Here is a 26,734-nt window from a genome sequence, read left to right as displayed (position 1 = left end):
CTATCGCTTCTGCGAATGAAAAATTATCTATGAATGGTGGAAAGAAGGGTAGAGTGGTCTAATTTTTTCTCAAAAGTATTTTGCAAGACAAGATTACTAAAAGCAAGCCTTGCTTGTGCAAAAACAAAAAAAATACATATGTATTATCTTATGCAGGCCATACATGGGTCAAATTCTGAACGGATTTTCTTTTTAAAAATCAGAAAATTTTGTAGGTTTTGTGATCTGATGCCCCTATTAAAAATTTGAAACTTGACCTACCAAGCCTTCAGTTTCACCTTATGAAATTTTATGGCCAGGAATCTTCTTTTCTTTTTCAATATTTTCCTGAACAATCCTCCCATCATTGATTAGAATATCGATCCTTTTTCAAAAAAAATGTACAACATGCCCGATCACTCAAATACAATGGCCAAACATAAATTGGCCGCTGCTGCAACCCACTAATGGTGCAAAATTTGAATGAAAATTCTTAGTTGTGATTTTTAAAAGAACACTTTTTTCGGGATTCGACGGGATTGTTTTTTATTTCATGAAAAAAACGCGTTTGAAAAATTGCTGTGCAAATACAGTGTGATGTAAAAAGTTGAAACGGCTGCCGTTTTATTCCCTAGAGTCTCTGCTAAAAAAAAAAACAAAAAAAAAAAAAAAAAAACAAACATGTTTGGGGGTTCCAAGTAATTTTCTAGTAAAAAAATACCAAAAATTTTAAACTTTTAAACAAAATGTTCCAGAAAAGGCCCGGTATGGAAGTGGTTAAAGATTCTAACTATCAACAAGAATAAGTCCTTACATTTAAAGATCACCTGTCATTTCAGATCCAGTATGGCAGCGCCTGTTAGCGGGCATCCACTCACCTGCTGCCACCACATCCCTCACCTTGTGTCACTGCCGCATCACCGGCTGTCCCATTAAAGTGAATGCGACTGTCAGAGGAGGACAGAGATGACAGTTGTTCTTTAAAAAATTATGTAAAATCGAGTCGATTTAAATCAAAACCTTTTTACTAGTCATTTAAATCGACTTAATATAAATCAAATCCACCCTGATGACCACGGAAAAAAAACACACATTTTTTGCTGCGATAAGGGTGCGGTCGTGTGACTCAAAAAATGTGTTGCGCTTTTGATGCGTTTTTAATGCATTTCAATGGGGAGGTGCAATTTTTTAAACTGACCAAATATGTACTTTAACGGAAAAGTGCTTCAAAAATTGCTCAGTGTGAAGGCCGAAAAGGTGCCGATAACAGCTGAAAATAAATTCATATTCATTTACATTCATCATCATATTAATTAAAAAGTTGAATATAATATATACATTCCATTTCAGTTTTTAGCCAAGTGCATCTTGAATTTTCGGTGCACCACTAGTACTAACCCTTTCCCACTTTTTCTGACAGTGGGGTTGATTTACTAAAACTGGAGAGTGCAAAATCTGGTGCAAATGTGCATGGTAGCCAATCAGCTTCGTCAATTTAGCTTTGACAATAAAACCTGGAAGCTGATTGGTTTCTATGCAGAGCTGCACCAGATTTTGCACTTGCCAGTTTTAGTAAATCGATCCCAATGTGTTTTTCTCTGTGTCCCCGTTGGGAGAGATTTCCCATCACTTCCTCTGATAACCCATCAAGTCTGAGGGCTCGAAGATTCTTAGCAGTTAATGGGTTCTATCACTGCAGCTCAGCTAGATACATATTCTACTAAGTAATCACCACCACAGACATCAAGATACGCCCAATGCGTTTTTTGTGTCAAAGACTTCAGCTGCTTATTATGTCTTTTTGAGAAGGACACGGTAGAGGTTGATCATAGTTCAGAGATAAGGAGCTTAAAAATGACCTTCAGCCTTTCCTTCAGTCTTGTAGTTTTTTTTTTGTTTTTTTTAAAAAGCCCGTGGTGTGTTAACACCCTCCAAAAACTCCACCAGTGCCAAAAAAAAGAAAGAAGTGCGCACCAAAAAGTGCACATAGGATGTACATATGGTCCTTCAAAAATCGAAGGGCCTTGCCCTGATTTCCCGGGTGGGTTAAGCGCCAGACGGGAACTGGGGTACATTCACATGGTCCTTCTGACCGAAGCCAGACGAACCCTGTGTTCTCTGGGGGGGTCTGCCGAAACAGACCACCACCATGTACTAGGTGAGGCTCCCCTGAAGGGAGACCCCCATGAGAGAGGGTGAACGAAGCCACAAGGCCATGTCCACCCCCTCCCAAGACTTTCAGGGCAGGCCCGAGGACCTACACCAGTGATGGCGAACCTTGGCACCCCAGATGTTTTGGAACTACATTTCCCATGATCCTCATGCACTCTGCAGTGTAGTTCCAAAACATCTAGGGTGCCAAGGTTCACCATCACTGCCCTACACCCTACTCAAACATGAAACAGTGTACAAACCAGACAACCAACAAAAAAAAATATATGAAATGACAACACAAGACAAACATAAAAAGGTGGGGATAGGGGAAGTGGAGAAAGTGCATATGGTGCCATGTGCATGGCCAGGCCCGAGGCCAGGAATAAAAAAACTCCTCTGGTTCTGGCCAAAAGGCCCGACCCAAGAAGCAGGTGCAGAAAAAAGTGTGCGGAGTGCAGGGACCTGGGTGCCATAACTCAAAGTGATCGGCATCACGTGAGACTACAGCAGTGTTTCTCAACTCCAGTCCTCAAGGCGCCCCAACAGGTCATGTTTTCAGGCTAACCATTATTTTGCACAGGTGATTTAATCAGTATCACTGCCTTAGTAATTACCACAGCCGTTTCATCTGAGGGAAATCCTGAAAACAAGACCTGTTGGTGCGCCTTGAGGACTGGAGTTGAGAAACACTGGACTACAGCACCCCTCCACTCCAAGGGCACATACACCACAGGCTTCTTTCAACCCCGGCCCTCAGCCAGACCAGTGCAGCCCCCCGTCTCCACCAGGATGGCATGGAACTTGGGAGAGCCCCATGACTAAAGGCTCGACCACCACTCCCATCGTTCCCACCCAATTACATTCGGGATGTACTAATCGAATCCCCACCTCCTCCGGACGAGGGGGCCGGTGTTCTTTCCCAAAAGACCGATGAGGACAGGAACCATACCAAATCTTGGCCAGAAGACCAGGGACCTGACCCTTCGGCCAGACCCAGTGCCTCTCCATCCCCATCAGGAGGTAACCCTTTCCGGCTTTCTCTAAATGCCTATTAACGGCCCTCAGTTCATTGAGTAGTCTGGGTTTGGCTCTCCCTGATACTAACCGTCCAGGTTACCATTACACCAAGTGGATTTGTATAGCCACCGGCACCCCTAACCCACCACCGTGGATCAGGGACAGTAGAACAGCGCCACCACTTGGTAACTGATAAGAACAGATACTACAATTGTTCTTAGCCAAAAGGCTCAGTCTTGCACAGCGTTACCGGCTCCTCTCCTGGATTGAAATGGCGTACTCTGAATTCACTGCACACTGAGAGCTTCTCACAGTGTGTATTGGAAGCTGCAGCAAGTCAGAGGGAGCCCTATTCATTTCCTGGCAGGATGGTGTCCAGCATATTTTAGCTCTCCCCCCTTTCATTGTATTTCAGTTCCCTCAATCATGGAGGCTCCGCATCACATATGAGAGTTACCCATGTATGTAAATACCGCCTGCCTAGAACACACCCACTCCTCCAGACTGGCATCCACCAATCAAGACCTTTTGGCATTTGCACAACTCCTCCTTAGAGAGCTACAGATTGGAAACCTAAGTCAGGGTGCTGTGGCGTTTTCAGGAAACTATGATTAGCACCCTGCTGGCCCCTCCCACCAGCCATGATCCGTCAGTATAGCATAGAAAAGCACTGAGGCCCAGTAAGGACGTCACAGAGTCTACAATGAGGCATGTCATGAAAACAAAGCAGCTGGGTGGCCGCCCTTCTGCATAGCGGGCAAGTGTGGTTTGCTCGCTGAGGACAGGCGCCATTCAAAAGAATGCATTTCATTTTTCCTCAATGAATGCAAGGTGTTCTCCGATTGGACAGGATAGGAGGTGTGGGGCGGTGGCATCCCCGATCTTCACAACGTTCAAGAATGCTTTGCATTCATTGAGAAATTGCAAGGTGTTCAGGAAATGGCACCTGTGCGGAGCGAGCGAGATCCCATGAGTTTACTATGCCACTCAGCACGAGACCCACAAGTCAGAGGAAAGTACTGTAGCAAAGGGATTCTCTGCTTTCCCCAGAGGACCCACAGGGTTGGAATATACATAGTTACAATTGTCCCAGCTGGATCAATGCAACTATGTAAAATGTAACAGATATTGAAAACATTAAAAAAAAAAAAAAAAAAAGTATCATGTCTGATTTTTGGGACATTTTGCCGATGCATTTTAATGAGCCGCCTTAAAGCCGTAGTAAAGCCAAAAGCAAACATATTTCAGCTCATCAACTCTTACATGTGGTGGCTGCATTTGTAGAGGACTTTTTTTTTTTTTTTTTTTTTGCCCGATTTTCACTGTGCTATCTGGCCAGCAAGTCTTACTTTTCCACAGAGCAAGCTGTTCCGCAGATGCAGCAGTGAGAGGACTGAGATAAACCATTTAATACTGACGGGTGCTTACAATGATCAGCTTTTAAAGTAAAACCTTTATCCCAAAAAAATAAAAACAAAAAAAATAAATAAATAAAAGTTTGCTGTAACTGCTTATAAAGTATTAGCTGGAGTTTGGATTTAAAGTGGAGGGCCAACCTAAAATAAAAAATAGCATTAATATTCTAAAAAAAAAACTTTACTTACCAGAAACCCTTGTTGCTAGGCAGTCTTCCTAATCTGCCTCTTCCTACTCTGCGGCGCTTCGTCCTCTTCAGCGAGCGGCCCCGTTGCCTTCTGGAAAATGTGTTTTTCCCAGAAAACAACGGGGGCCATTCACAAAGCGCTGCGCGACTCATGCATGTGCAGTAGGAAACAGGAAGGCTCCACTGCCTGTTTCCCTTTGTTAAGATGGCGGCGCTGGCAGCCGATCCGATGGACGGATTGGCCTCGGAGTGGCCGACATCGCGGGCTCGCTGGACAGGTAAGTGTCCTTATAAAAAGTCAGCAGCTACAGTGTTTGTAGCGGTTGACTTTAAAAAAAACAAAAAAAAAAACGCGCCCGGAACGCCCCTTTAATGCGTTAGTGTATCTAAATCTGCTAGTTCATACACCCCCCCCCCCCCCCGACTGACAATACTGCGGTCTCCCCTGTGCTCTTTCACCCAGAGTGGGGGCGCTCTAATACAGGGGGGGTGTTACTGGTCAGATGAAAACAGGGAGGGGAAAAAAAAAAGAAAACTAATGCAGCCACAACGATTGGTAATCTGCTATATATTACATTTTTGGTTTGAAATTTAACACCGCTTTGTTAAACTTTTTTGAGTATTTACAAAATGAATTTTCCTATCCAAGCACCATCACCAATGTCTGCAAAGCCAAGAATTTCTTTGCTATCTTTCGGTTTCCCATTCATCCAAATTACAAACTAAGCAAACGGGTCCCACAAAGTTCAGAGCGACTATGCAATGAGGAAGCAATCCCTTCCACTTGTATACAGTAAGTTTAGCCCCACACCGCAGATTCGGTACGTTTTCTTCCGACAGAATAAAAATCAGACTGTGTCCAGCATCAGACTACCCCGAGACACGAGGCGGCTTCCTCAGGAAATGTGCGATTTCTAGACAAAATGCTCCTCACTCTAGGAAAGTACAATTGTATTTTTAGTAAAGCCGAGCTTGCAACAAAACAACTTTTTCAAAACAATTGGTTTAGTACTTTTTTTTTTATACCCACGGAAGACAACTAAAAAGCTTTTAAATGTGAGTTTCCATATCAAAGCCCAACTCCAAGCCCAGGCAAGAACCACCTTCCCCCAGGGCATTGACAATGGGTGGTGGATGGGTATTCCAGCATGACAATGACCCAAAACACACGGCTGAGGCAACAAAGAAGTGGCTCAAGAAAAAGCACATAAAAGGTCCTGGAGTGGCCTAGCCAGTCTTCAGACCTTAATCCCATAGAAAATATGTGGAGGGAGCTGAAGGTTTGAGTTACCAAATGTCAGCCTCCAAACCTTAATGACTTGGAGAGGATCTGCAAAGAGGACAAAATCCCTCCTGAGATTTGTGCAAACCTGGTGGCCAACTACAAGAAACGTCTGACCTCTGTGATTGCCAACAAGGGTTTTGCCACAAAGTACCAAGTCATGTTTTGTGAAGGAAGAAGTTTGAGTAGAAACATGGACTTTATAGGCACACGTGTATATTAGGTAAGAAATTGAAAGTTTTTAATAGGATAAAGTTAAAACCATTGTATACAAACACATAAAAAAAAAAAAATACAAACATACAGTGAGGACGGAAAGTATTCAGACCCCCTTACATTTTTCACTCTTTGTTATATTGCAGCCATTTGCTAATATCATTTAAAGTTCATTTTTTCCCTCATTAATGTACACACAGCACCCCATATTGACAGAAAAACACAGAATTGTTGACATTTTTGCAGATTTATTAAAAAAGAAAAACTGAAATATCACATGGTCCTAAGTATTCAGACCCTTTGCTGTGACACTCATATATTTAACTCAGGTGCTGTTCATTTCTTCTGATCATCCTTGAGATAGTTCTACGCCTTCATTTGAGTCCAGCTGTGTTTGATTATACTGATTGGACTTGATTAGGAAAGCCACACACCTGTCTATATAAGACCTTACAGCTCACAGTGCATGTCAGAGCAAATGAGACTCATGAGGTCAAAGGAACTGCCTGAAGAGCTCAGAGACAGAATTGTGGCAAGGCACAGATCTGGCCAAGGTTACAAAAAATTTCTGCTGCACTTAAGGTTCCTAAGAGCACAGTGGCCTCCATAATCCTTAAATGGAAGACGTTTGGGACGACCAGAACCCTTCCTAGAGCTGGCCGTCTGGCCAAACAGCTATCGGGGGAGAAGAGCCTTGGTGAGAGAGGTAAAGAAGAACCCAAAGATCACTGTGGCTGAAGTGTGAATGCAGCCTTACATAAAAAGTAAAAATAAATATAAAACAAATAAAAGCAGATAAAGCTGAAAAACTAAAATTATGAAAAACTGATATTTTCCCTTGATTGGCAAATAAAAAAAATGCTAAAGTTCAAAAAACACTGTACGCAAAACACTCAAAAATGTACAAATGCTCGAAAAAAACACCTGAAAAAAACGCTCAAAAAGGCGATGCACAGGTGTGAATGCAGCCTGAGACATTTCTTTAATGTACTTCCACAGTTGAGCTGCATGCCCATAAAAAAGAGAATTGGCTGTACAGCCCCGCTAGACAGGTATGCAGGGACAGGTGCACGGACCCGGACACAGAGCCCGCGCATTCAGGTCTGTACACCCGTCCCTGACCGACTATCCAACTCACCTGGGCAGGTGAGTCCCTACAGCTGGCGAGCTCCTTTTCACGTTCTATGGGCGGTCTGTGTGCAATTCAGGGATGTTAAAATAAATAAAAAAAGTTCAACTGCTACGGCCACTGTCCATGTAAAGAATAATCCAAGGATAATCTGGCAATATAAATGCACATTTTATACACCTGGAGCAATTATTTTGCCATTTTATATTGTTGCATGCCCATTTTTTCTAAAAGTGCAATCTTTTTGGCAGAGAAAGTTGTCAGAAATGATTTTCCCTACCACCCATCCTTGGATCAACAAGCCTGGTAGGTCTTTGGATTGGGGTAGCCTTGCAAAATTTGCAAGGTCATTTTTCTGAAAGCCTGATGACAGCACTGGATCTGTGCACACAGCAGTTTTAGGAGTAGAATGTGTGACCTAGCAGTCCTGTGGTTTTAGGATTGCTTGGCTTGCTAAGCGTTTACCAACACAGACCAAAGGCTAAAAAGATGATGAGAGCGGTTTTGTAGGAAGAGGTGGCATGAGACCGAGTGTGCAGAAGTAGATTGGATGACTACAACAGGACAAAGCTGGATTCACTGGGCGTGCCAGTATAATAACTCAGCAAAAAAAAGGAAAGGAGGACACGAGTGAGGGGTGAACTTCCCCTTTAAGCATTTAAAGGATCACTAAAAATTATTTTATTTTTTTTAAAATAACAAACATGTTATACTTGCCTTCACTTCGCAGCAGAGGATGTCGGGGGCGAACGCGGGACTTTCGAGGGGTCAGGTAAGTAAAACAGGGGGGTTGGGGGGGCCGGTATTGTCGGATGTTTTTTCACCTTAATGCACAGAATGCATTAAGGTGAAAAAAACTTTTACCTTTACAACCCCTTTAACAAGGGCCATAATGCCAGGGATTGGGAATCACTCGTACGTTTGTAGGTTCTTCATGACTCTTGCCGAAGCCCCAAGACTAAGCCTGTTGGGGGCAAAGTTGACTGACTAGAATGATTTGCCCAATGTGATCTCTAGTATTTGTAGAAAGATATTTGTGAGGTCACAAGGATTGTACATGAATGGGAAACCAACATCTACAGGCAGCCTTGTTGACACCTGTACAATTTGTCACATGAGAGCAATTCCTACCCCCCCCCCCCCCAAGTCGCTAGCCCCCAGCCGCAGGGGCCGAAGGGGGTCCCTAACCCCCACTCCCAGCTGCGGGGCCGAAAGGAGTCCCTAACTCCCACTCCCAGCCGCGGGGCCGAAAGGAGTCCCTAACCCCCACTCCCAGCCGCGGGGCCGAAAGGAGTCCCTAACCCCCACTCCCAGCCGCGGGGCCGAAAGGAGTCCCTAACCCCCACTCCCAGCCGCGGGGCCGAAAGGAGTCCCTAACCCCCACTCCCAGCCGCGGGGCCGAAAGGAGTCCCTAACCCCCACTCCCAGCCGCGGGGCCGAAAGGAGTCCCTAACCCCCACTCCCAGCCGCGGGGCCGAAAGGAGTCCCTAACCCCCACTCCCAGCCGCGGGGCCGAAAGGAGTCCCTAACCCCCACTCCTAGACACGGGGCCGACAGGAGCCCCTAAACCACACTTCCAGCCACGGGGCCAAGGAAAGTCCCTAACCCCCACTCCCAGCCGCGGGGCCGAAAGGAGTCCCTAACCCCCACTCCCAGCCGCGGGGCCGAAAGGAGTCCCTAACCCCCACTCCCAGCCGCGGGGCCAAAAGGAGTCCCTAACCCCCACTCCCAGCCGCGGGGCCAAAAGGAGTCCCTAACCCCCACTCCTAGACACGGGGCTGACAGGAGCCCCTAAACCACACTTCCAGCCACGGGGCCAAGGAAAGTCCCTAACCCCCACTCCCAGCCGCGGGGCCGAGAAAAGTCCCTAACCCCCACTCCCAGCCGCAGGGCCGAGAAAAGTCCCTAACCCCCACTCCCAGCCGCAGGGCCGAGAAAAGTCCCTAACCCCCACTCCCAGCCGCAGGGCCGAGAAAAGTCCCTAGGACTCCTACCCTCACCTATGGGGCCTATTATTTATGAGGTCCGTTCATACCTATGCAATGCACCTACTTGTGACTTGGAAAAGGGTGCAGGCTTTTCTTCTGATGCATATTTGGCCACAAAGATTTCAATGGGCTTACATGAAAAATTATATTAAAAACTGCACAAACACCACATCAAAAACCCCACACGAAACATGCATTAGAATGCAGGCGCACACGTGTGAACCCAGCCTCAGTCATTAAAGCCAATGCCAGAAGGCGTGATCCCACCATGTGTAGTAGTTTCACCCTCCGCTCTTTAATTGACCTCAGGCAGTTTCTCCCACTTTCAGCCCCTTTCTTCTCAATGTCTCTCGGGAAGAGAGAACAAAAGTCTCATCACTGTGGAATCCGAGTAAAACCACATAATTATGGACGTCAGACACAACACTAAGCCTCATACAGTACACACATCATCACTAAAGGGGACCTTAAAACCAGAGCCATAAACTCCCCTAAAAAGTTTGATAGGGTCCCAAAAATCAAAAAAAACAAAAACAAAAAAAAAAAAACAAAAAAAAAAACAAAAAAAAACACAACAACTAACTGAGCATAAAAAGATTTCCCAGAAATAATTGTGTCACATGTCAGAATTACAAAGCATCATTTTGAAGTGTAAAATAAGTAAAGCTTTTTTGCCAAGAATTAATGAGAAAATGACAGCCTAGCAAAAAAGTTAAGACTTGTGGGTAGAATAAATGCCGCCATAAGCAGCTTGAATTTCGAACGTTTGCTGCTGAATCGGTTAAAATTTGAGCCATGAGCAGCCCCCTTGTTGATACCACCCTACTGAACAAAATCCGATTGTTCAATCGACTTTTGACAAAGGAGCCCAGTGGAAAAACTGTCAGCAATGTTCAGGTATTCTGACAGCTGTCAGGGTACAAAAGCTGGCAAGAGAGACTCCCACATCCATGTTCTTTAGTAAAGATTGGAGGAATCCATCGATTTCTCTTGTTCAGCCCAAGAGCTAAACAAGAGAAAATCCAGGCATGCGCGGCTAGCCTTAGAATCTATGACCAGCTTTAGGGCCAATTCACAGCAGTGCTTTTCTGTAAAAATGCGATCAACAGAAGACCATCTGGAAAACAATCATTTCCAACGTGTCCGATTCACACCATAAACTTGCGCTAAAATGCAAAATGTCTGTCAACGGATGTCATCGCGTGGTAAAAACGCAACTAAAATAGACTGAACTGTACATGCATTTTAGACCCTTATGCCCCGTACACACGGTCAGATTTTCCAAACGGAAAGCGTTCGGTGGGAGCTTGTTGTCGGAAATTCCGACCGTGTGTAGGCTCCATCGGACATTTTCCGTCACACAAAAATTGAGATCTGGATCTCAAATTTTCCGACAACAAAATCCGAACTCGTAAATTCCGATCGTGTGTACACAATTCCGACGCACAAAAGTTCCACGCATGCTCGGAATCAAGCAGGAGAGCCGCACTGGCTATTGAACTTCGTTTTTCTCGGCTCGTCGTACGCGTTGTACGTCACCGCGTTCTTGATGTTCAGAATTTCCGACAAGATTTGTGTGACCATGTGTATGCAGGATAAATTTGAGCCAACATCCGTCGGAAAAAAAATCCATGGATTTTGTCGGAATGTCCGATCGTGTGTACGGGGCATTGGAATGGATTCTTCCATTCACACAAGCGAGGTGCAGAGAGGAATCCTCCCCACTGAGACATTGTATTCTGGCCGGGGAACTCCTCTGCTGTCCAAATACACTGATCAGCGGATGCAGCTGCTGATCGAGAAAAGTTTTCCAACATTCCTGATAGATTTCGGTCGTACAGTGAGCGAAAAAAAAAAAGTATTTGATCCCCTGCTGATTTTGTACGTTTGCCAACTGACAAAGAAATGATCGGTCTATATAATCTTAATGATAGGTTTATTTTTAACAGTGAGAGACAGAACAAAAATATCCAAAAAACACATTTCAAAAAAAGTTTTTTCACTCATAAAAAATGCAAATGAATAAGTATTTGATCACCTATCAAATCAGCAAGATTTCTGGCTCCCAGGTGTCTTCTAATCTCAGCTCGTTACCCAATTAGGAGCACTCTTTTAAAAGGAGTGCTCCTAATCTCAGCTTGTTACCTATATAGAAGACACCTGTCCACAGAAGCAATCAATCAGATTCCGATCTCTCCACCATGTCCAAGACCAAAGAGCTGTCCAAGGATGTCAGGGACAAGATTGTAGACCTACACAAGGCTGGAATGGGCTACAAGACCATCGCCAAGCAGCTTGGTGAGAGGATGACAACAGTTGGTGCGATTATTCGCAAATGGAAGAAACACAAAATAACTGTCAATCTCCCTCGGTCTGGGGCTCCATGCAAGATCTCACCTTGTGGAGTTTCAATGATCATGAGAACGGTGAGGAATCAGCCCAGAACTACACAGGAATATCTTGTCAATGAACTGAAGTCAGCTGGGACCAGAGTCACCAAGAAAACAATTGGTAACACACTACGCCGTGAAGGACAGAAATCCTGCAGTGCCCACAAGGTCCCCCTGCTCAAGAAAGCCCATGTACAGGTCCGTCTGAAGTTTTCTAATGAACATCTGAATGATTCAGAGGAGAACTGGGTGGAAGTGTTGTGGTCAGATGAGACCAAAATCAAGCTCTTTGGCATCAACTCAACTCGCCGTGTTTGGAGGAGGAGGAGGAATGCCACCTATGACCCCAAGAACATCATCCCCATCGTCAAACATGGAGGTGGAAACATTATGCTTTGGGGGCGTTTTTCTGCTAAGGGGACAGAACAACTTCACCGCATCGAAAGGGACGATGGACGGGGCCATGTAGCATCAAATCTTGGGCGAGAACCTCCTTCCCTCAGCCAGGGATTGACAATGGGTCGTGGATGGGTATTCCAGCATGACAATGACCCAAAACACACAGCCAAGGCAACAAAGGAGTGGCTCAAGAAGAAGCATATTAAGGTCCTGGAGTGGCCTAGCCAGTCTACAGACCTTAATCCCATAGAGAATATGTGGAGGGAGCTGAAGGTTCGAGTTACCAAACGTCAGCCTCCAAACCTTAATGACTTGGAGAGGATCTGCAAAGAGGAGTGGGACAAAATCCCTCCTGAGATGTGTGCAAACCTGGTGGCCAACTACAAGAATTGTCTGATCTCTGTGATTACCAACAAGGGATTTACCACCAAGTACTAAGTCATGTTTTGCGAAGGGGTCAAATATTTATTTCACTCATTAAAATGCAAATCAATTTATAACTTTTTTGAAATGCGTTTATCTGGATATTTTTGTTGTTATTCTGTCTCTCACTGTTAAAATAAAACCGACCATTAAAATTATAGACTGATCATTTGTCAGTGGGAAAATATACAAAATCAGCAGGGGGTCGGATACTTTTTTCCCCCCTCACTGTATGGGGAAGGTCATACATGGACTGAAATGTGTCCCTTAATGTGGTTGTAATCCCTTACATATGCCCAGGGAAGCCTCAGGTGATGCACAGAGATGAAACAAATCCTTCTACAGGAGTTGTACCCAAATATCTAAAGCCATTTGTCCTGTACATCCTGGTAAAACTCTGATTTTTTTCACAGACTCACAAAGCGGGGGGTGGGGGGGGGGGGTTCGGAGAGCTGCAGTTACTTGCTGTACAAAAGCTCTGAGAGCTCACACAGGAACAGAGCTGAGGCTGCCAATCACAGGCTGTGTGCTGGAGCTCCCTCTCCTGTCATCTCTTGGTGTCAGAAGTGGCTCATGCTAATAGAGGAACTAGAAGGCAGAGAGAAGTAATACTTAGTGCTTTGGGGAGATGCAAGTAAACACTATAGAAATATGGGCTTTGTTCAGATTTTATGTCTGAGGTTTACAACCACTTTAAAAAGTTTGTATTTCTTATAGCGAAGGGTGGTGGTGGTGGTGGTGGGGAGGGGGGGGGGGGGGGTGGCCAGCATTTGCCAGATGTTGCAAGCAAGTACGGCTTACTTTACTTGCACATTATGAACCACCTTCCTCTAGGTGCGATCTCCTCCAGCAATGTGAGGTCCAAGCTCCCCGCTTCCACTCCCGCTAACGCCATGACTGTCTTCTACTACTTTCATCTTATTTCGCCCATTGGGCAGCCAAGGATTGAATACCTAGGAACGCCGGAATAAGCAGAAATACTTACCTTATTCTGTGCTCCAGTAGGCCCCCCCTTTAGCACAGCAACCAGGTCAGCGCAGCCCCCCCCCCCCCCCTAAACCAATCATGGCCACAGACACGTGGAGACAACACCTCCGCCTGCTCCAACCCTAAAAAATATAAAGCCTATATCCCAAAAAGGAAAAAAATAAAACGGTATGCTGTAACCGCTTATAAAATATTAGCTGGAGTTTTGTCGCAATTTGTTAGTGTATTTAAATCTGGTAGTAAATTTAACACTCCCCTCCAGACTGATATTGCTGCTGTCTCCCTTCATCCAGAGTGGGGGCGCTCTAATACAGGGGAGGTGTGTTACTGGCCAGATCACCAGGTGAAAAAAAAATGCCTAAAAAAGAAAAACTAATGCAACCACATCTAATAAATAGTAAGCTGCAATATATTACATTTCTGGTTCGGGTTTGTGTGTGCCCAGCGGTCCTTAATGCCTAATGTGTCTGTGGTCAGTTCTGCCAGAGATGTGAAGGACGGATACACAATGGGAATTCAGAGCTTTCACTGCTAATGCATTCTCTTCTATGTGCAGATTTACAATCAGGTTCCGGAGTTCTATTCTAAATAGTGCTCGTTTGTATAATAAAAATAAAATACAAAAAAAAATTAAAAAGCGATTAGCGGTAGAGCTGCACAATCAATCATTAAAAAAAATCGTGATCTCGATTCACCTCCCCTGACGATCTCTCCTGCAGAGGTTGCCGATTCTTTCATATAAACAAGTAGAGAGACTTATCTGCTCACTCAGCTGTCAAAAGAAAGCATCCAGTCATTCTGCCAAGTCTTTAACTTGATACATTTTAACTAAGCTTCCTTTTTAGATCAAAAGGGAAAGAACTTCTGTGTAAATAAATAATCTGGGCAGTCTGCCAAGTTTTCAACAACCTGTAAATGCAGGAAGTTTAACCACTTAAAGTCTAAATCTTTTTCTGACACTTCAAGTTAAAAATCAGTATTTTTTGCTAGAAAATTACTTGGAACCCCCCCAAACATTATATATATTTTAGCAGAGACCCTAGGGAATAAAATGGCAGTTGCTGCAATATTTTCTGTCACACCGTATTTGCCCAGCGGTCTTTCAAATGCAATTTTTTGGGAAAAAATACACTTCAATGAATAAAAAAAAACAAAAAAAAAAAAAAGGAAACAGTAAAGTTAGCCCAATTTTTTTTTCCGTTTTAATGTGAAAGATGTTACGCCGCGAGAATCGTGATCTCTCTTCTAAGCAAAAAAAAAAATTGTGATTCTCATTTTAGCCAGAATCGTGCAGCTCTAATTAGCGGTCAGCACACAACAGCCGCGATTTTAAAAAACAAAGGTAACCCTTCCAGAAGCTGGGAGCTCCCCAATTAGGAAACACACATCCGGACCATCAAAAGGCTCCTTATTCAGGAGGAATTAATGGAACCGACAGGGACAACAACATCGCGGACAACTCCCCCCCGCCACAGGAGGACCTACAGACATCACAAACCTCCATACACTGTACTGACACGGGGAAATAGTCCATATATACCATAGAGAGGACATAATGAGCTGGAAACATTTACATCGCACTAATCGTATCATTTATTTATAAAGTGCGGCACTGACTCAGAGAAGGAAGGATGAGTATACGGATAATGCTGCGGTCTAAATGTACCTTTTTATGATGATGTATGGAGGAACAGAAAGAGAGAGAACGCCCCAAGTATTTATAACGAGAGCCAGAAACAATCATAGAACGGTTCTGCAATGTCCTGACCACCGGGAATGACAAGGATTCACACCGTCACAATAAAAGGGGAACCATCAGGATTAGCAGCTAACCCTGAAGCTATGAAGCAATTTTAACTTGCATTTATCATTCACTTCCTTTTCTTTCTATGGGTTAAAATCATTTAAACACCATTGTTTGCCTCGATCGTCTCCTCCCTCACATGTGTGAAAGCTTTTGTAGGACCACAGCTGATCGCAATCTGGATTAGATACACTAAGCCTCGGTTCACACCAGAGGCGGCACGACTTGCAGGTCGCCTCGCACACGACTGCCCGGGCGACTTGCAAAACGACTTCTGTATAGAAGTCTATGCAAGTCGCCCCCAAAGTAGTACAGGAACCTTTTTCTAAGTCAGAGCGACTTGCGTCGCTCCCCTTAGAACGGTTCCATAGCACAGAACGGGAGGCGACTTGTCAGGGGACTAGGTCGCCTGACAAGTCGTCCCTGTGTGAACCGAGCCTTAGGTGACTGATCGATCTTTATGTGCATAAAAGACAGATTGCGGTCGGTGGTCCTACAGCTATGATTAAGCTCCATTAACGGTGCGAAACGCGTCAGCCCTGTGTCTCCGATTGGTGTATGGATTAATTTTTGTCAATAACGGCACTATATTGGAGTGCGCCCGTCCTCTTGTCACGTTTTGCCATGGACTTTGCCGAGCCGACACCCTTCATCTCCTAAACACAAGGATAGAGCTGCATGATTCTGGCTAAAATGAGAATCACGATTTTTTTGCTTAGAATAAAGATCATGATTCTCGCGGCGTAATATCCTCTTTCACATAAAAACAAAAAAATTGGGCTTACTTTACGGTTTCGTTTTTTTTTTTTTATTCATTGAAGTGTATTTTTTCCAAAAAAAATTGCATTTGAAAGACTACTGGGCAAATACAATGTGACATAAAATATTGAAGCAATTGCCATTTTATTCCCTAGGGTCTCTGCTAAAATATATATATATATATATATATATATATATATATATATATATATATATATATATATATATATATATATATATATATATATATAATGTTTGGGGGATCCAAGTAATTTTCTAGCAAAATACATTGATTTGAACTTAAAGTGGAGTTCCACACAAAAATGGAACTTCCGCTTTTCGGAACCCTCCCCCCCTCCGGTGTCACATTTGGCACCTTTCAGGGGGGAGGGGGGTGCAGATACCTGTCTAAGACAGGTATTTGCACCCACTTCCGGCACAGACTCCCATGGGAGTCTACGCCTCTTCCTGTCCCCACCGCGCTGTCTGCTGGGAACACACAGCTCCCAGGAGAGAGCGGGGACCATTTGGGACGTGCAGCGCGACTCGCGCATGCGCAGTAGGGAACTGGGAAGTGAAGCCGCAACGCTTCACTTCCTGATTCCCTCACCTAGGATGGCGGCGGCAGCTGCCGAGAACCGAGCGGGTTCTCGGCGTCCCCTGCCGACATCACTGGACCCTGGGACAGGTAAGTGGCCATGTATTAAAAGTCAGCAGCTGCAGTATTTGTAGCTGCTGGCTTTGAATATTTTTTTTTTTGGGTGGACTCCCTCTTTAAGAAACAAGTGTCAGAAAAAGATTTAGACCTGAAGTGGTTAAACTTCCTGCATTTACAGGTTGTTTAAAAACTTGGCAGACTGCCTGGATTTTTTTTTTTTTCACACAGAAGTTTATCCCTTTGATCTAAGAAGGAAGAATTAGTTACAATGTTTCATGTCAAAAACTTGGCAGACTGCCCGGATGTTTTCCTTTGACAGCTGAGTGAGCAGATAAGTCTCTCCACTTGTTATATGAAAGAATTGGCAAACTCTGCAATAGAGAATGTCAGGGGGGTTGAATCGAGATCACGATTCTTTAATGATTAATTGTGCAGCTCTACACAAGGACAGCGTGAACACAAGTGATACCACCTGGAGCGGTAACTGTTCTGATTTCATCAGGATTAGTACTAGGAGTGCTGCACGGGTCCGACAGAAGCTGCTGATCCCTACATGTTAAAGTTCTCGAGTGTACCGCCGGAAAAGCGCTCATCCAATGGGACCCCCCCGTGTGGGAGCGCGCCTCTCGTGTCCTGCTGCTGCGTCTATAGACACCCCCCCGGCATCATTGCATTTGATTGACAGCAACAGCAGCCATGGCTGTGCTGCCATCAATCTATCCAAATCAGGACACAAGACACCGGCCAGAGCTGGTGTGCTTGTTCCCATCGTGGAAATTACGGTGGCTCAGGTAAGTATAAGGGGGGGCTTTGCTGGAGCACAGAAGGTTTTTCAACTTAATGCATTAATGTGAAAAACAGCGAAGGTTTAAAACCCCTTTAAGACGATTCCTACCCCCCAAGAATGTGCAATGCTGGCCATACAACATACAATCTCCTGTAGATTTACCAAATCCTTCACAACACCCCCTGAACATTTAGCATCATCTGAGGTAACCCCCCACCCCGTACATACAGTACTATCTGACGTACCCACAACACTCCCTGGACATACAGAAAAAATAAAATTAATGTGGTTGCATAAGTCTGCACACCCTCTTATAACTTGGGATGTAGCTGTGTTCAGAATTAAGCAATCACATTCAAAACACATGTTAAATAGGAGTCAGTACACACCTACCATCATTTAAAGTGCCTCTGATTAAACCCAAATAAAGTTCAGCTGTTCTAGTAGGTCTTTCCTGACACATTCTTAGTCTCATCCTACAGCAAAAGCCATGGTCCGCAGAGAGCTTCCAAAGCATCAGAGGGATCTCATTGTTAAAAAAGGTATCAGTCAGGAGAAGGGTACAAAATAATTTCCAAGGCATTAGATATACCAAGGAACACAGAGAAGACAGTCATCATCAGGTGGAGAAAATATGGCACAACAGAGACAGGACCAAGAACTGGACGTCCCTCCAAAATTGATGAAAAGACGAGAAGAAAACTGATCAGGGAGGCTGCAAAGAGGCCTACAGAAACATTACAAGGAGCTGCAGGAATATCTGACAAGTACATGTGACAACAATCTCCCGTATTCTTCATATGTCTGGTCTATGGGGTAGAGTGGCAAGACGGAAGTCTTTTCTTGCCAAAAAAAAAAAAAAAAAAAAAACAAACAACATCTAAGCCCGGGTAAATTTTGCAAAAACACATCTGAAGTCTCCTAAAAGCATGTGGGAAAATGTGTTGTGGTCTGATGAAACCAAGGTGGAACTTTTTGGCCAAAATTCCAAAAGATATGTTTGGTGCAAAAACAAAACTGCACCTCACCAAAAGAACACCATACCCACCGTGAAGCATGGTGGTGGCAGCATCATGCTTTGAGGCTGTTTTTCTTCAGCTGGAACAGGGGCCTTAGTCAAAATAAAAGGAATCATGGACAGTTCCAAATAGCAGTGGCACAAAATCTTCAGGCTTCTGCTAGAAAGCTGAACATGAAAAGGAACTTCATTTTTCAGCATGACAACGACCCAAAGCATCCATCCAAATCACCAAAGGAATGGCTTCTCCAGAAGAAGACTAAAGTTTTGGAATAGCCCAGCCAGAGTCCAGACCTGAATCCCATTGAAAATCTGTGGGGTGATCTGAGGAGGGCTGTGCACAGGAGATGCCCTCATAATCTGACAGATTTGGAGTGTTTTTGCAAAGAAGAGCGGGCAAATATTGCCAAATCAAGATGTGCCATGCCTGAGCATTTTCAGCTCGTAAAAAACACTCATCTCAAAAGTTTCAAAATGCCCAAAAAGCAAAACCCCATTCATTTAAATGGCCCCTGTTCACATCTGAGCGTTCTACCGCCTGAAGCTCAAAAAAGTACAAGAGCTTCTTTTTAGGCAGATTACAGGCGTTTTACATTGGTGACCTTTGGACCTCAAAACGCCGCCCAAAAGATTTCAGTTTGTTTTTCAATTGAGTTGTACAGTTTAGAGGTCACATTAAAGGTGGAAAACGTTCTGAAATGATTTATCTTTGTCTCATTCTTTTTTTTTTTACATCACAGAAATCTGACATTTTAACCAGGGTGTGTAGACTTTTTATATCCACTGAAAATAGAGATAGAGATATATATCTCTATCTAATCTTCCCTACAATACCAACCCGATCTGCATACAACCCTCCCCCCCATACTAACAATGTTATATCCCATTTACAGACAATAGCAACCTGATCTACATACACCCCCCCCCCCCCAATACAAACATCCCCTATACTATCAATACCTTGTGATCTACATACAATCCCCACTATACTAACAATACCACCTGAACTACAGACTATATCCCCACCACTAATAATATCCCCCCGAGCTACTTACTGTACACCCTATACTAGGAATACCAACCTGAGCTACATATACCCTCCCCCCCCCCCCCAAATACAAGAACAATACCTCATGATCTATATACCCCCCCAATACATGATCTATATACCTCCCCAAATACATGATCTATTGATCTATATACACCCCCCCAAAACATTATCTATATACCCCCCCATACATGATCTATATACACCCCCCCCCAATACATGATCTATATACCCCCCAATACATGATCTATATACCCCCCCCAATACATGATCTATATACCCCCCCCAATACATGATCTATATACCCCCCCCAATACATGATCTATATACCCCCCCCCAATACATGATCTATATACCCCCCCCCAATACATGATCTATATACCCCCCCCAATACATGATCTATATACCCCCCCCAATACATGATCTATATACCCCCCCCAATACATGATCTATATACACCCCCCCAATACATGATCTATATACCCCCCCCCCAATACATGATCTATATACCCCCCCCCAATACATGATCTATATACCCCCCCCCAATACATGATCTATATACCCCCCCCCAATACATGATCTATATACCCCCCCCCCAATACATGATCTATATACCCCCCCCAATACATGATCTATATACCCCCCCCCAATACATGATCTATATACACCCCCCCCAATACATGATCTATATACACCCCCCCCAATACATGATCTATATACACCCCCCCCAATACATGATCTATATACACCCCCCCAATACATGATCTATATACACCCCCCCCAATACATGATCTATATACACCCCCCCAATACATGATCTATATACACCCCCCCCCCAATACATGATCTATATACACCCCCCCCCCAATACATGATCTATATACACCCCCCCCCCCAATACATGATCTATATACCCCCCCCAATACATGATCTATATACCCCCCCCCAATACATGATCTATATACACACACCCCCAATACATGATCTATATACACCCCCCCCCAATACATGATCTATATACACCCCCCCCCATACATGATCTATATACACCCCCCCCATACATGATCTATATACACCCCCCCCCATCTCTCTCTCTCTCTCTCTCTCTCTCTCTCTCTCTCTCTCGAAGGGGGGAGGGAGGTCGCTCGGGATCAGAGGACGTGGATTCTCCCTCAGCGGGGCGGCCATCTTCCCCCTCCGCCTCACCCCGCAGACTCTCCTCCACTCACCGGTACACAGCGCCACCATGAAGAGCAACCACAGAGTCCTCCGCCCGTCCCGACACCCCGCCATCACCGCAACCATCTCCACCTCAGCACCGCCGCTCCACATACACCGACACAGCCATACCCGGCTCCGCCCACTCCGCGCCTCCTCATTGGGCCCTCGGCTGGCGTCACACGCAGACACGGCAATCCTATTGCCTGCAGACTCTGTCAATCAAGTGTGGGATAAAACCCGCAAAGTGATTGGCCGAAAGCGGAGGCAGGATTTAAACGCCCATTGGCTGGTTTTCCCTGGGGTTCATTTGCATAGCTATCTTTTGGTGGGCGCTGATTGGCACGATCGCTGTGCTTGTGAGGACAAGAAAAGGATACAAATATCTGGGTATTGTTACACATTGATACATTGTATAGAACGTCGAAAATTCCACAGCTGGATACTCGAAGTTCTATGACAGGATGTTTAATATTGTAGAAGTCACGTGTGTCCACAGCATTGCATGGCGGCTCGTTGGTCTAGGGGTATGATTCTCGCTTAGGGTGCGAGAGGTCCCGGGTTCAAATCCCGGACGAGCCCTATTTTTATGTCATCACATCTTTTTAGTTGTATTGTTTGGTACCTTTTTCACAAGATCCAGAATTGCAGCACAGATATATGTGTCAGAGATTTCACATGGGAATTGAAAGGGTCCATATAAGGGGACTCATTCACACCAGCATAATGCTCACCCACTTCTATGTTTTGTAAAACTCATTCCATTCTTTTCTTTTTTTAAACTTTATTTAAATTGGAATTTCTGCTGCCCCAAACTAGTGTTAAAAATGCCCCCCCCCCCCCCCAACATCTATGCTTGAGTAAGAAAGAAATATACCGTGTACTTACTTATTTTTGGGTCACTCCGGTTACATGATCTTCCCTGTGTCAGCCAGTGGCGGCTGCAGGGGAGAGGAGAGAGCGCTCAATGTTCAATGGCCCATCCTTTGTCGGTGATCCCTCCTCTCCCCTGAAGCTGCAATGGCTGACACAGGGGAGTCAGATCACATGACTGCACCAGAGCGGCATGAAAATATACATCTTTTTTTACACAGCTAAGTTGTAAGGCAAGTTAGGGGGAAGCTGGAATTCCACTTTAACTTTACTTTCATTTAGCACTATGTCCATTAGAGCTGTACAGCGTGTTATAGCATGTAGGAAATGGAGTGCAGAATGCACTATATGCGTTATTTACACCTGACCCCTGCACTCTGTACATTACATACACCTGACCCCTGCACTATATACATTATATACACCTGACCCCTGCACTATGTACATTGCATACACCTGACCCCTGCACTCTGTACATTACATACACCTGACCCCTGCACTCTGTACATTACATACACCTGACCCCTGCACTATATACATTATATACACCTGACCCCTGCACTCTGTACATTGCATACACCTGACCCCTGCACTCTGTACATTACATACACCTGACCCCTGCACTATATACATTATATACACCTGACCCCTGCACTATGTACATTACATACACCTGACCCCTGCACTATATACATTATATACACCTGACCCCTGCACTCTGTACATTGCATACACCTGACCCCTGCACTCTGTACATTACATACACCTGACCCCTGCACTATATACATTATATACACCTGACCCCTGCACTATGTACATTACATACACCTGACCCCTGCACTGTGTACATTATATACACCTGAACCCTGCACTATGTACATTGCATACACCTGACCCCTGCACTATGTACATTGCATACACCTGACACCTGCACTATGTACATTATATACACCTGACACCTGCACTCTGTACATTATATACACCTGACACCTGCACTCTGTACATTATATACACCTGACACCTGCACTCTGTACATTATATACACCTGACCCCTGCACTATGTACATTGCATACACCTGACCCCTGCACTCTGTACATTACATACACCTGACCCCTGCACTATGTACATTGCATACACCTGACACCTGCACTCTGTACATTATATACACCTGACACCTGCACTCTGTACATTATATACACCTGACACCTGCACTCTGTACATTATATACACCTGACCCCTGCACTATGTACATTGCATACACCTGACCCCTGCACTCTGTACATTACATACACCTGACCCCTGCACTATGTACATTGCATACACCTGACACCTGCACTCTGTACATTATATACACCTGACACCTGCACTCTGTACATTACACACTCCTGATCCCTGCACTATGTACATTGCATACACCTGACACCTGCACTGTGTACATTATATACACCTGACCCCTGCACTGTGTACATTATATACACCTGACACCTGCACTGTGTACATTACACACACCTGACCCCTGGACTATGTACATTACATACACCTGACCCCTGCACTATGTACATTACATACACCTGACCCCTGCACTCTGTACATTACATACACCTGACCCCTGCACTCTGTACATTACATACACCTGACCCCTGCACTCTGTACATTACATACACATGTCCCTTGCCCTATGTACTTTACATACACCTGACCCCTGCACTCTGTACTTTACATACACCTGTCCCTAGTACTGTGTGCTTTACATACACCTGACCCCTGCACTCTGTACAATACATACACCATTCCCTTGTACTATGTACTTTACATACACCTGACCCCTGCACTCTGTACAATACATACACCATTCCCTTGTACTATGTACTTTACATACACCTGACCTCTGAATCCCGGGCATTACATCAGTGCCAGGACAAGGCCATCTAGAGCCCAGGGCAAACGTGCCAAACTGCCCCCCCAGATGTATGAGCATTATGTGTTAGCAAAAATCCCCCCATCCCCCCAGCTCAAATTCTCTCTCTCCCCAAATCCCCACAGGCACCCACCCCAAAAAAAATCACTCCTCCTAGCACAAATCCTCTACTTCTCAAATTTTCCCCCTACACATCCTCTCCCCCCACTCCATATCCCCCCTAGCACAAATTCCTCACCCCCCAAATAAATGTCCCCTCCTAGCACAGATACCCCCAATCACCCCTACTGGTACAACCCCCCCCAAAAAAAGTCCCTTCCTAGCACGAATGGCCTCCCCCCTCTAGTATGGCACAAACACTCCAAATCCCCCCTCCCAGCACAAATCCCCTCTACATCCCCCCCCCCCTTTCAACACAAATCACCCCCAAAATCACATTTCCTAGCACCCCTTAGCAAAAAATTCCCCCTCCTAGAACAGTTCTTATCCCCTGCTGCCCCCCCCAATTCCCCCACCCAACACAAATCCCCTCCCCCATCTTCTTGTGGCACCCCCTTGTCTTAAAGTATAATTGTACGTGGTAGGCCACGTAAAATGACAGAGCGGGGTCAGCGCATGTTGAAGCGCACAGTGCGCAGAAGTCACCAACTGTCTGCTGAGTCAATAGCTGCAAACCTCCAAACTTTGTGTGGCCTTCAGATTAGCACAACAACAGTGCATAGAGAGCTTCATGGAATGGCTTTCTATGGCCGAGCAGCTGCATCCAAACCTTACATCACATCACATTAGATCAAGTGCAGTGCAACGCGTCAGTAGCAGTGGTGCAAAGCCCGCCGCCACTGGACTCTAGAGCAGTGGAGACATGTTCTCAGGAGTTACGTATCACGCTTCTCTGTCTGGCAATCCGATGGACATGTCTGGGTTTGGCGGTTGCCAGGAGAACGTTACTTGCCTGACTGTATTGTGCCAAGCGTAATGTTTGGTGGAGGGGGGATTATGGTGTGGGGTTGTTTTTCAGGGGTTGGGCTTGTCCCCTTAGTTCCAATGGAGGGAACTCTTAAGGCGTCAGCAGACCAAGACATTTTGGACAATTTCATGCTCCCAACTTTGTGGGAACAGTTTGGGGATGACCCCTTCCTGTTCCAACATGACTGCGCACCAGTGCACAAAGCAAGGTCCATAAAGACATGGATGAGCGAGTTTGGGGTGGAGGAACTTGACTGTCCTTACCTCAACCAGATAGAACACCTTTGGGATGAATTAGAGCGGAGACTGTGAGCCAGGCCTTCTCGTCCAACATCAGTGCCTGACCTCACAAATGTGCTGTACTGTACTGTATATAGTTGGATAGATGGATAGGTAGATTATATTACCAAACGTATTGGGAAGCCTTCCTTTACACGCACATGAACTTTAATGGCATCCCAGTCTTAGTCCGTAGGGTTCAATATTGAGTTGGCCCACCCTTTGCATCTATAACAGCTTCAACTCTTCTGGGAAGGCCGTCCACAAGGTTTAGGAGTGTGTCTATGGGAATGTTTGACCATTCTTCCAGAAGCGCATTTGTGAGGTCAGGCACTGATGTTGGACGAGAAGGCCTGGCTCGCAGTTTCTACTCAAATTTATCCCAAAGATGTTCTATCGGTTTGAGGTCAGGACTCTGTGCAGGCCAGTCAAGCTCCTTCACTCTAAACTCGCTCATCCATGTCTTCATTGACCTTGCTTTGTGCACTGGTGCACAGTCATGTTGGAACAGGAAGGGGCCATCCCCAAACTCTTCCAACAAAGTTCGGAGCATGAAATTGTCCAAAATGTCTTGGTATGCTGACTCCTTAAGAGTTCCCTTCACTGGAACTAAGGGGCCAAGTCCAACCCCTGAAAAACAACCCCACACCATAATCCCCCCTCCACCAAATGATTTGAAGGGGTGGTCCAATACTTTTGGCAATATAGTGTGGATTTGGGGTGGAGGAACTTGACTGGGCACAGAGTCCTGACCTCAACCAGATAAAACACCTTGGGATGAATTAGAGTGGAGACTGCGAGCCAGGCCTTCTTGTCCAACATGAGTGCCTGACTTCACAAATGTGCTTCTGGAAGAATGGTCAAACATTCTTGGTCAAATGGTCAAAGCCCTCCCAGAAGAGTTGAAGCTGGTATAGCTATTTGCGTGAAAAAGGACTTTATCCAGGGCTTATTTTTGGGATAGGGCTTAGATTGCAGCCATCCTAGAAAATTAAGATAGGTCTTATTTTCGGGGTAGGTCCTATTTTTGGTGAAAATATGGTAGCTGCAAAGGGTGGGCCAACTCAATATTGAACCCTAAGGACTAAGACTAGGATTCCATGAAAGTTCATGTGCGTGTAAAGGCAGGTGTCCCAATACTTTTGTATCTATCTATCTATCTATCTATCTATCTATCTATCTATCTATCTATCTATCTATCTATCTATCTATCTATCTATCTATCTATCTATCTATCTATCTATCGTACTTATGATAAATTATTGCTTTTTACTAGGCACAGGTTGAATTGGAGACCCGAGAATTGCTCTTGCCCCGGAGACCTTTGGTGACTTTGCCTATCTTTGGCCTGGCTCTTGGCCATTTACGGTTGGCTGTTGCATGGTGGGAAGTCAGACACATTTCCCACTTCCCTCCTGCGGCTGAAAGTCCCAGAAATTTTGCCCTGGCTGCATATAAACTGGAATTCCCCCCCTCTTCTCCTGAAATACAGAACATTTTCTAATCCGGCAGTGAAGAAGGTGGAAGACTCAAAGCAGAAGGTAGAGCAGAGACAGGCAATGAGGTGGGAAGGTCTACGGATTTCTAGCGTGGAACCTGAATACAAGGCAGGTTGGGGCGTGCCACCCGCCAACACTACCCTTCCCACCTCGCAGCAGAAGACTCAGGTTGGCTCATGCCGGGAGGGATTAACAGCCATTATGTCGCAATGAGATCGGGAGGGGAGCCAGGTTTATATTGGCACCAAGAAGAAGAATAACGTGCGGCTCCCGTGAACAAAAGATAAAGTTGAGATGTGAAAGATATGACTATATTTGAAAGGAAACAATTTAATATTT

At 45.0% G+C, this 26,734-nt stretch overlaps 1 protein-coding gene and 1 non-coding gene across 2 annotated transcripts in view; one reads left to right on the top strand and one right to left on the bottom strand.

The window, feature by feature from the left end:
• MPZL1 (myelin protein zero like 1) overlaps positions 1–21,012 on the bottom strand; it is a 55,003-nt gene extending 33,991 nt beyond the window's left edge. The window contains exon 1 of the mRNA XM_073617381.1: positions 20,871–21,012. Coding sequence (XP_073473482.1) covers positions 20,871–20,973 — 103 coding nt within the window. The 5' untranslated portion in view covers positions 20,974–21,012. The remainder of the gene's footprint in view (positions 1–20,870) is intronic.
• Positions 21,013–21,369: 357 nt separating this feature from the next.
• On the top strand, positions 21,370–21,441 carry TRNAP-AGG (transfer RNA proline (anticodon AGG)). Its single transcript has one exon. It is a non-coding gene; the product is annotated as a tRNA-Pro (tRNA).
• Positions 21,442–26,734: the final 5,293 nt, after the last annotated feature.

The sequence above is a fragment of the Aquarana catesbeiana genome, linkage group LG02 (assembly GCF_042186555.1).
Source record: "Aquarana catesbeiana isolate 2022-GZ linkage group LG02, ASM4218655v1, whole genome shotgun sequence".
NCBI lineage: Eukaryota > Metazoa > Chordata > Amphibia > Anura > Ranidae > Aquarana > Aquarana catesbeiana.
This window is presented reverse-complemented; position numbering and strand designations above follow the sequence as displayed.